This window comes from Leptodactylus fuscus, chromosome 2 (assembly GCF_031893055.1).
Source record: "Leptodactylus fuscus isolate aLepFus1 chromosome 2, aLepFus1.hap2, whole genome shotgun sequence".
Lineage (NCBI taxonomy): Eukaryota > Metazoa > Chordata > Amphibia > Anura > Leptodactylidae > Leptodactylus > Leptodactylus fuscus.
This window is the reverse complement of record NC_134266.1, coordinates 242815970-242827861: the sequence shown is the minus strand read 5'-3', so window position 1 is coordinate 242827861 and position 11892 is coordinate 242815970. Positions and strand designations below refer to the sequence as shown.

At 42.3% G+C, this 11892-nt stretch overlaps 1 protein-coding gene across 3 annotated transcripts in view; it reads right to left on the bottom strand.

The window, feature by feature from the left end:
• Nucleotides 1–511: 511 nt before the first annotated feature.
• NUP58 (nucleoporin 58) overlaps nt 512–11892 on the bottom strand; it is a 34512-nt gene continuing 23131 nt past the window's right edge. Inside the window, exons 13-15 of one of the 3 annotated variants that reach the window (XM_075265960.1) lie at nt 6949–7047; nt 3423–3518; nt 512–1029 (exon numbers count right to left, since the gene is read on the bottom strand). In XM_075265960.1, the coding sequence (XP_075122061.1) occupies nt 860–1029; nt 3423–3518; nt 6949–7047 (365 nt within the window). In that variant the 3' untranslated portion in view covers nt 512–859. The remainder of the gene's footprint in view (nt 1030–3422; nt 3519–6948; nt 7048–11892) is intronic. The other 2 variants (XM_075265961.1, XM_075265962.1) reach the window with 2 other exon arrangements.

Here is an 11892-nt window from a genome sequence, read left to right as displayed (position 1 = left end):
CAGATATATTAAAAGGGCTCCAGAACAGTAAAATGGAGCTCAAATTCCTGGCATCTTGTCATGGAGCAGGAGGAGCGCAGTGGACGGATACATGGCTTTGTGAAAAAGTCAGTAGTAACTTATTAAAATTCATGGTCATTCTGGGCTTAGGAGTCTAGGGGACGGTCCTAAACTGCACAGGACCGCCTACTTGACTTACAAGCACTTCTAGTTTTGTAGTAAAAGATTTCGTACAACTTGTAACTGAGTGAAAACTCTGATCTTTTCACTTAGAAGTCCAGAGGTAGTCTGTTTAGGACCAACCACTGGACTCCTATACCGTTTAGGACCACCCACTGGACTCCTAAACGGCATAGGAGTCCAGTGGGTAGTCCTAAACGGCATAGGAGTCCAGTGGGTAGTCCTAAACGGCATAGGAGTCCAGTGGGTAGTCCTAAACGGCATAGGAGTCCAGTGGGTGGTCCTAAACGGCATAGGAGTCCAGTGGGTGGTCCTAAACGGCATAGGAGACCCCCTACTGGACTCCTATGCCGTTTAGGACCCCCCAGAGGACTTGAATGCCGTTTAGGATCACCCACTGGACTCCTGGGCCCAGAATAGCAGGGATTGAAATCAAGTTCTACTGAATCTTTTCCCGCAAAACTATACATCGATCGTCTTCGCTCCTCCTGCTCTATAACAGGTCAGTAAATCACATCTTCAATGTGACAGATTCCCTTTAATGACTTCCGGACATGAAAATAATAGGAAGAGGAACACATTGCAAAAAACATTATAAACCTCTTGGGAAACAATTACGGCACTTGTTTAGAAAAATAGATCTTTCGATGTACTAACTACATTATATTGCCTAAAATGTCTATCTTTTCCCTCGCTTGTTTCCAGCTGGGGGCTTCTTAAGCTGTAGCAGCTGTGATCCAGTCCCAAAACCTGCCGATGAGGAGTTAGATACTCCGAAGGTTAAGCCAGCTGAAGCATTGATCCCGGGATTGCTGAAGTTAAATCCAGATGTAGATGAACTGCCAAATCCTTTAGGGGATAAAATACATTTGAAACCATTAATTTAAGTGAGAAAGGGTTTCCATTTAAATAACTCTATCCTAGCCAAAACATCAGACAATTCCCTCCACTCATTTGCACTGTGGAATGGTTACATTTTCAGCGTGTGAAACTGGCAAGTGACAAAAACATCACAAAAAAAGTTATTTAAAGTGAACCCCATCACTTAAAAAAAATGACGTTTCATGCATTTCTGACATTGTCTAGGGCTTAGATACAAGTGTCAGAATGGCAGACTGGACCGCCCATGTGAGAAAAATCTTATCACCTACTAGGACGACTTCCAAAAAACTCTTTGTGCCTCCAGCAAAGTTGTGTGTGCGACTGACGCTCTGCCAAATAACTTACAACTCCCTGGGAAAATGAGCTTCTTGGAGGAGAAATGGTCCCTTGTACATATTTAAGTGGCAGGTTCACTTTAAATCTCAGCGGACAACATGAAAAGCATGAAAGTAAAGGAAAACTAATAGGTTCAGGTCATAGTAGATCAGGGATCACTTGGACAAGTGATGGCAGCAAACGATAAGAAGTGCATGCTAGGTATTACAAGCCATGTGAGCTGCGTTATATACTTATTGTAAAAGTAACACGATTAAAGGGATATTACAGGTTTATGCCATATGTTATGTCTGCAGTAATGATTCAGTACTGAAGGAAGGGTCAGCCATACTATATAAGGATGGGCCAAAAGTTCCAAAAAAGGATCTGTTGGTGGTTAGAAGCTCTCTGATCTTGCTCGTGGATATGACAAGCCAGTCTATAGAGCATACGGACATACGTAGACGTCGTCCTATGGAGGCCACGCTGTTAAGTACTCTACTAATTGGAGTCTATCAGCAATTTTTAGTATAGATTAGCAGGGATCATAAATCCAGAACCCACACAGATCAGCTTTAAGGCTTTGCAGAGTGCTATGGCCTCTTCATCGCTTACCAAGCATTGTATAGAGTCTGGGCTTAGTACTGCAGTTCTGCCCCATTCATTTGAAAGGGAATGTATCGCAGCATAATCACATGACTAATGGCCCGAGAAGAGGAAGAAGAGTTCACACAATCGACAAAAGCTCTTCAAACAGCTGATCAGTGGGGGTCCTGGGGGTCAGATTTTGAGCAAACTAATAGTGATAGCCTAGTCCTCATGAATGTTGTACAAGGAGGGGAACACACACCCCAACAACTTGCACTTTTGGTAGCAACTTCCGCAGAAGTCCAACAGGGTGGACAAAACCGCTGGAGTGCTCCAGACAAGCGGTAGCATCAAACCATGAGAATAAAGCAGTCAGTCATCAAGGCACCAGTGTGAACAGAGCCATAAAGAGGTTCTGCAGCTCCAAATTGAATTTGATAACCTATCTACAGGATGTCACACCCCAACAGCATATACTAATACACTATCCTTTCAGTCCCTCATTCATCTGATGGTCATTTGATTTTCTATATTGTGAGATAGAGCTGGTTAGGAGAAAATCAACCCAAAACATAAATATTGGGATGGATACTACTAAGTCATCAGCCAGCCACCTTTTCCCTTTAAGATCTGCTCACCTATCCCCAGAGCTACGTTGTAGGATCCCACTCCAGTTTTTCTCACATGCCAGGGCTCACAGCACTAGAAGCCGTGAAGCTCAATTAGTGGCCTCAGAGGCTGCTGGAGAAGGACCGGTGACATCATCAGTCCCTTATTAGAGAAGTAACCAGGAGCAGGACTGGACAATGAAGAGCTGGGGATAGGCAAGTCTTGTTTTATTTTACACCCACCAAGGATGCACCTGAATTTGGTCCAAATCCAGGTCTACCCATTAAAGAGTAGAGCCGTTAGTAGAAAATGGCTGATGATCTTGTGCACCTGGTAGGTAGATGCATTACATGACCTGCCATCAAACTGAAAGGCTAGCACATAGCGCTACACATCCTCTGCATTGACCCGAGTGTCCAGAGCTGGTCGTAACACTGTAGATTTATCAAGACTATTTTTACGCCAGCCTTAGACTCCCCATTCCAATGGAGGATGCAACAGATGACGAGGCAGGCGCTGGCTGCCAATATTTTTATGCCACAGAAGTGACATGGGGCCATAAATGTCTCAAAAATGTGAATCATAATTTCCACTGTTTTTCAATGTTATTGACTAAATCCAGAGATAGACCTTAAGTGCCGGTCGTATTGCTGAAATTATAAAAGGAGAATATACAACCCCTGGAAATGTAACAATTGTATGCAAACTGATGGTGTAAGAATTTCTAATGACCTAGGAGATTCTGCTTGGAGAACATCCATCATTATTAACATAATGCTGCATATACGCATCACCATATTACACAAAGCTGCTCAACTAATATATACACATACAGACACAATACAAACCTGCACTGAGGCTTCCAGATGGTTTATTTGCAGTTCCAAAGCCAAAGGTGGAGGCCCCAGAGGTGTTACCTCCAAAAGCAGAACTACTTCCAAATCCTAGTGGGACAGTATTAGACAAAACACATGTAACATCATTTGTAACACAGTAACACGTAGACAGCTACAAAGGTTATATATAACACATGCACACACTTAATGTACAATAACAATGCATAATGGCTTCTCCACCAAGCACAAGCCATGTGCTAGATTTCATAACAGGTTTAAAAGAGAAATATACACCATTAATAAACATGGAGAGGCGTCAAGACACCACATTATATATTCTGTGAGAATGAATGGTATACAGAGGTCAGGATAACATCTGTGACCCATCTAACTGGCACTCATTACATACTATGGACTAGGTGGATACAGTTTTATACCGAATGTAAGGCCTGAGGGGGAGGAGCTTAATACAGGGACTCCATCGCCAAGCAGGATCCCTGTGTGATGCTCCGCCCCTCAGTCCCTACAATGGTGAATTTTACGTTATCTGGTAAGGGGGAAAACTAATCTGTGGGGATCCAAATTTTGGGATACACCGTTTCATAGCTAATGACAGATAGAGAATGCATGATATTCCATTCATTCATTCTTTATTGGGCTCTCGTAGGTAACGTATTCTACTCCAGCAATCCCATAGAAGTAAATGGAGCAGCAATGCATTTGCTAACAGCAGTTCTATTCACACAAGGATAAAAAGTTGTCAAATTCCCACAGATCAGACTATCACCCCTGATACAGCATATAGGGCAGAACTATAAGTTAACATAACAGCTTTAAGGCATAGAAATGAATTAATAGAAACACTACTGGTCTACACGGTTCCAAAAAGCAGATAAGAGTTCTTAAGTTAGTCCTGACTTTGCCAAGCTGACCGCTGGAAGACCTACCAAATGGAGACAGCCATGACCCCTCTGCAAAGCCCTGCCTCAATTTTGGGGCATGTTGCATACCTTTTTCAAAATGTGGACACACAATGTGCTGTTAAGAGGCCATGTCACACATAGGAGAGGCATTGCGGCCCCCGGGAGATTTATCCACTCTTCAGGGACACCAGATGGTCACCCCATATTATTTAGTCACCTAAAGGATAAATTTACACAGCAACTTCAGGCGAACTGGTTGCTTTGTAAACATTACCCTTAAAGGGGCTGGCAAGGCATACTTTTCTGCAGAATCTGAGTGTGGTGATACAACTAAATACTGGGCGGTAGAGTTACTAAGGGAGCCACTGCCGCCCAGATAGCATTGTGTATGTACCCTGTTAACTTGTAGAGAAGTTCACACTATTCACTGGGCGCTGTACTGTTGCCTTGGTAAGTGCCCTGCCCAGGGTGCAGAGGAGCCTCTCTTAGCACCATGTCAGAATGGGAGGCAGAGTATCCCTGCACCAACTCTTAACCATCTTACATTAACCAGGTTCTCTGGCACTGACCCTGTAAATAAGGATAAGTGACTACTGACTAACTATCAGATTTCAGAGGGAAACCAAGAGCAGAAAGAAAACTGTCAGAATGTACATATCACTATTGCTGACCTCTCTCACAATGTGGAAAATAGCAACGTATGCAAAGATGGTGCTAAAGAGGAAGCAGTATATGGAGTAGTAGTAGGCAGAGGTTAAGGCACAAGACTTGGAGTGCTGAATGCCATGCAGATATTAAACATGAGGCCTGACAACCTCATTCCACTATGAGGTGACGGGAGCATCTAACAGAATTGGTCCCTGTTGTCAAATGATGTACACGTCAATGGGTGTTGTGCTAGTCTTCAACTACCAGACGGCAGCTAACGTAGCAACTTTCTGGAGGATACAGAATTTCCATGCATTGCACAAACCATTGATTTTAAAGGTAAGGTAGTCCATAAAGGAAAACCCCAAAGTCTAAGGAAAAAAAAAAAAAAAGTAAGTGGTATATATCATATGCAAGGACCATAGGGACTTGCAGTGTACAGATGACTCCAGTTCATGACTTCTAGAGTATACGCCGTACACAGTTTCCCTGGTTTGCACAGCATGTCGGATAAATGGCACCTCATTTCACGTAACGTGACCTCGTGCCTCCCTTGCTCGGAGCCAGTCCTACGCACATGAAGCTGTAACCTCACACATGCCATTATTACACGCAGAGGTTCTCTTGTTTTACTGCCGTGTGATTGTAGACATCTGCAACCACAGTTCTGTCTTACTCCGAAGCTAAAATGATGTTTTTATGGCAAAACCACATGTTTTATATGGCTATGAAAAAACGGTTCCAAAAGCTAAAGCACAGAAAACAATCAGTAAAGCAAGGAGGATGTAAGAGAAGCAGCCCAAGTAGGAGACTATATAGATATAAGGCTTCAGTGTATAGGACAATCTATAGACGTGAGCCTGTGCAGGAGGCTCTGAAGAAATCAGCGCAACTCTTGCCCCTGGGCTGCGTTGGGTAGGGCAACTCTGCTCTACTTATGGGGGTTTCCAAGCAAAAAAATACTGATGACCTATTCTAAAGACAGACACCTGACACCCCCACTGATCAGCTGTTCTCAGCAGATGACAAATAAATGGAGCAGGAAGCAGACAGCGCAGCCCTCAGAATAGTGGCTAAACTAGGTCACTGCAGCTTAGCTCCATTCCATTGAATAGGAGCCTATCTGCAGTACCTAGTCTGGCCACTATACACAATGGAGCTTCCTGCTGGATTCTCCGTGTACCAGCTGCTAGCTGCCGAATGCAGAATTGGTGGAGACTAGAGGAGAACAATTTTAACTGCACTAGAATCAGAGGAGCAGCACCAAATGAAGGATGCAGATGTCAGAAAAGTAGTGACAGGGAATTAGCAGATGCAAGTATGATCAGGCAAACACCTTAGTTACAGAGTCTTGTCTTCATAAAATGAACATGGTGAATAAGCAAAAAAAGAAAAAGGTGCAAGAAAGTGTGAGCCTGCCCACTGAAATCTTGAGGGTGGGGAGGGGGAAATTAAAACTATCAAATCCAGTTATGGGTTGGTTCACACTATTGTATGTATTCCGTCCGGGGAGAGTCCGCATGAAGACCCCGTGGACGGAATGCAATTGCTATACTATAAATTGCTAGACTATAAATGGGGTCTGTGTGCTTGGCACGCACAAATCATATGGACATTATGGCAAACACACAGATCCCATTATAGTCTATAGGGTCTGTGCGCTTTGACAGCACAGCACTTGCAATCGCGATTGTATTCCGTCCGTGAGGTCTCCATGCGGACTCTCCCCGGACGAAATACATACGCTAGAGTGAACCAGGGGTCAAAGATCTTTAGGATAGTCCAGGTGTTAGGGTTGTGGTACTCGTGTTGCATCCCCTTCATTGTATACCCAGCCATTGCTCCATACTGATCGTAGCAGCCATGTCTGCAGCTCATTTCCAAAAGAATAAAATACAATTCGTTTTTCTTATGTCACAAAAGTACTCTAAAAGTTATAATAAAGATAATAAAATATAGAAATGTACCTCCAAGATTTGAAGAGCCCAAGCCAGCCGGCTGCAGAGCAGTACTCATAGCTGAGCCGAATGGTGCTCCAAAACCCACTCCTAGAGAAGGCCGAGGCCCTAGTATGAAGAGTAAACAAAAAAGAAAAAACCAAAAGGACAAACAAAAAAAAAAGGAAAAAAAAAATAAAAAACAAAAACTTTCCTTACTTGAAAAATTAAACAAAAACTTAAAAGGCAGAGAGGTAAGACCAACTAAGAAATAACCATACAGGACAGACTCCCATAGTCATTCATTAAACACTAGAGTTACTGGCCATACAACAGCACTAAATATAAAGAAGACGACCATAAATTATTGTTTATTCCATTTATTTTTCAATTTCAAAAGAATCAAAGGGTAACATGACAGTTCAGTATCACACACATCGGTATCTGGAACCTGGTATGCTGGGGGTAAACACATGATTCAAGGCGAGGTATAGATCGGCTGATGCACTGAAACATGGTTTTACCGCGTCCGGCACGTGCGTATGCTGCAACGCCAGTGAATCAGGTCAAGTTTGTAAAAACAGTAACAGCAGTTTTCAATGACCAAAAAAAGAAAGCAACAAAAAGGAACAGAATATAAAGAGAAAACTACTGAACATTTTTGGCCACAGACTTCATTTTTTTTTTTGTATCATCTGCCAGGCTCTACCTAAAGTAGAAACTAGAGAAGTGAAATATTCACTAGAAAATATTACGTATTATTCCCATACTGAATAGATATTTTTTGCCTACATGTTTAGCATTGTTCATTCCATTTATTCTCTGGGAGTTAACGATTCTTTACATTACAATTTGTTTGTGATATTCCTCTGTTATTCTTCCTGAGAAACTAGAATTCGGCTGAAACCCCACGGTGCAGTAATTGAAATTTTTTATATATATATATATATATATATATATATATATATATATATATATATATATATATATATATATTTATTTTTTTTATTTTTTTTGCAGATTTCACTGCGTCTGAGCCAAAGTCACAAGTGGCTTGAAAAGGAATGGAAAATACATAGGAACCACTTAGATGGTTCCCTTATGTCAAATTCACTCCTGACTTTGGCAAACAAACAAACAAACAAACAAACAAACAAACAAACAAACAAACCAAACAAAACAAACAAAACAAACAAAACAAACAGCGTTTCTGCATAGTGGGGCCATAGCCTTAAACTGACAATTGGGCATTGCCATTCCACTTGTCAATTGGGTGTTGTCCTTAAACAGTAACAAGGTCTCTGGCTGGGTACCATTGAAATGGCCAACACCCAGTTGTCAATTTATTTACACATTACCAGGAGGAAAAACAAAGGATATGTCTGTGAAACAATGCTACAGAAGTGTTATTTTATAGGGAACGCGAGTATATACGCAAGGTCAGTAAAGCCTAAAGCAACAAAGCTTAATAAACACCACTGAGCAATCTCCCTCATCCAGGTACAAGGCTACAGCTACATGTGCCATCTACAGACTTCTTAGCTTAAAGGGATTTTCCAGGCTCAAATGATTGATGATCTGATATCGATGACATCTTTAGGATAGATCTGTAAGGGTCTGACATCAGCCGTTCTCAGCAGCCGATACAGAGAAAATAGAGCAGGAAGCAGACAGCTCTGTGTAGTGTCACTGCAGCTAACCTCCCATTCAAGTGAGTGAGAGCTTACCTGCAATACCCTGTTCTGGCCACTAAGCAGAGAACAGTGTTGTCTGCTTCCTGCTCTATTCTGAGAGAAGATGACCAGTGGTGATCAGAAATATCCACGGTCTATACTTCGAATAAATCAAATTTTGGATTGGAAAATCCTTTCACTCTAAAAAGTGGGAATATCCATGAGCAGTAATCACCAAAATGCTCTTTACTTCTAGAACTACTTTACACTGAGTGTTATTTTTCTTCACCTAATGTACATAGTGATCCTCCTGAACGTCATCTATGTACCTTACAAGTATTCATTACAGATCCCACCCCTGCCCAGTCCTCTTAGACTACGTTAGACTTCCCTGACATGCCAATAGCAGTCTAGTCTGCGATGTTACACTACATTAACTACAGTGGAAATGGACATGTGATTGGTCAAAATCACAAGTGAAGTCAACTAGCTCCTCCGTATAGACTCATGGCTCACACAGAGCAATACATGGAGTCTGACAGGTCTATATTACAGAGCCACTGGCATTAGCACATCACAGAAACATAGTATGTGTGAGGGAGAGAAAAGGGGGGGGGGGAGCAGCCAAAAGCCAATTTTCTACATAAAAACTGATGAATTTAGGCCGACTGCACACTGCCAAATACAGTCTGGAATATCCAGTCTGTATATCATTTGCATTTCCCAACCTGAACACTGTTTGGAGAGCCAGGGTGCAAGTATCACAGCCATCTTTGATGCTAGGAATCCTTGCCAGTCGTTGGATAACTGTCGTCGTGTATTGTATTCAGAAATGAATAAATAAATATCTGCATGAAGCCCAAAAGGTGTTTCAGAATTAAAAATGGATGGCAGGAGCAGCGGCACTTCACAGACCAGTGGCCTTATATTCTTTCATCACGTGGCCCGATTGCAACTCAATAGTACGCACAACCACCACATAGTGTACAGGGCTGAGCTGGTTATTTGGCAGAGGGGCTTCAGCGCTCCCCCAAATACGGGTGTCTATTCAAACAGCTGAGCTGTGGATGTCCGGCTCCAGCGATCAGATACTGGTGACAAATCCTATGATAGGTCATCAATATTTAAAGAGGTTTTCCTGGACTTTTAAATTGAGGACTTTAGGATAGGTCAACAACTGAAAATCAGTGGTGGTCCAACACACTGGACCCCCATAGATTACTTGTTTGCAGTCGGCCCCTGAATGCCATTTCCACTTTATAGCCCTGACTGCAGCTGTAGCTCACTCAAGGGAAGGGACTGAGCTGTAATAGCAAGCATGGCCGCTGCTCAAGTGTATGGAGCCGTGCTTGGTAAGATATGAAGAAACTGCAGTGATCACCTGAACACTGTGGTCTCTAAGCGGCTGATCGGCCAGGGGCTCAGGGTGTCAGACCACTGCCAATCTTATTAATAAATGACCTATCATAAATATGTCAATTAATAAGTCTAGGAAACCCCTTTTAACTTTCAAAAAGCCCTTTAACTGGCTTACAATAAAACTGGCACTAGAGAGTGCATTTTTATTGGATTTTGGGACAAGAACTGAAGTGAGTGATGCCAATCCCTGCGAAAGACTGGAGAATATGCTGGTACCATACAACAAAAGCAAAGGAGTACCTCATAGCAACCGATAAGGGCTCTGAAATGAATTAGTTGCCATCAGGGCTGCGGAGTCACCAAACTACTCATTCTGCCTCCTTCATAAATGGCTCAATATCATTTCCCCTCTATAACTGGTGGTAGTTTGTGTAGGCACTGGCAGTGGAAGACTTACAAGGGGAATAGCCCTTATAGATTTAATATACATGTCACAGCAATGACACCAAAGTGAGTGACCTCTCTAATATGTCGAAAAACCAGGTCAAACCTCAAATAGTAACACAATGTAGAATTACAGACTCGAATATTCTATTGTCACTAATTCTGTGCACCAATAATCCCCATAAGCATTCACTAGCCTGAAAAAATAAATAAATAAAACCCACCAAGGTCACATTTTTGGGGTTACCCATCAGTGTACCGCATCAAGTCAGTTTAATATTAATACAAGTCTTTGTTAATAGAAAAGTAAATAACCCAAAAAAAATTAAGCTTTGATAATTACAATATAAAATATATTAAAGCTCGCAAAATTCAGTCTACAAATTAATTTTAAGTCGTGCAGATCCCTCGCTGCTCCTGTTGCGATCCTTCCTAGTTTCCTACCAGTCTGTTTCCTGCTTTCTATAGACAAACAGAAAATGACCAAACCTTGGCTGAGGCGGGTCTACTGTGTTGAAAAAGATCCGAAAGCACCAGAGCTACAAGAACTGGGGCGACAGGGATCAGAGAGGTATATTTGACAATTTTGGTCCCGATTTTGACACTGGAAGCTGCGTCAGAATAGGACCAAAATGCGCCTCCCACGGCTTCCGGCTCCGGAGTAGGCCCAAATGAATAAGCCTAGCGCGGAGGGTGCTGCCGCGAGGCTGATGCAGTGGCTGAATCCGCAGCTTGCGCAACATGCCGCTCACGGAAAAAAGCTAGCAGTCTACATAGGCCTATATTGTGAGGGGGTGGATTATGACGTGGATTCAGCGCCAAAATCCACCCCCTCTTGCCCTGTGTGAACGGGGCCTAATATTCATAGCTGTTGGATCAGAGTCCCAAACCCCATATAGCAATACACTTCCAGGATAAGATTCTGGCTGCTGCCTAGAGACTTCCTGCATACAAAGTACACGTTGTGTGTATAAATCTATGTGTAACATACTATACAGTAACACTTTACATACAAAATCTAAATCCTATTATAATTGTTTTAGCGATACGAAGGCTGCAGCATAATAATACATGGCACAATAATGTATCCGCATTTGTAATGCGCTGTAAAATATATACAACTTTTATTGCCTTTACGCAGTACCAAAACGTAAGCACTTTAGCAAATGGCAAGAAGAGCATCTACTAGGGGAACTTCAACCACCCCACACACTAAAAACAATGAACATGTAAAGCATACCTCCAGTGATCTAGTAAAAACCCTCTTCAGGAACTCACATTTATAGTCTAGAATAAAAACAAGTGCTCACTCCATTCATGTCAGACTGCTGCAGAGTAGGAGAATCATTAGAGCCCTTTACTTTCTCCCTGCCGAAGCTGCAAGAGCAGACAGACATTGTCAGTGACAGATGAATCAACTAAAATAACCTGAGCGTCTTACTCACATGTGATAAATACGGGCTGTCTGACTGTGCAAGGAAACTGGTAGTTCATGTTG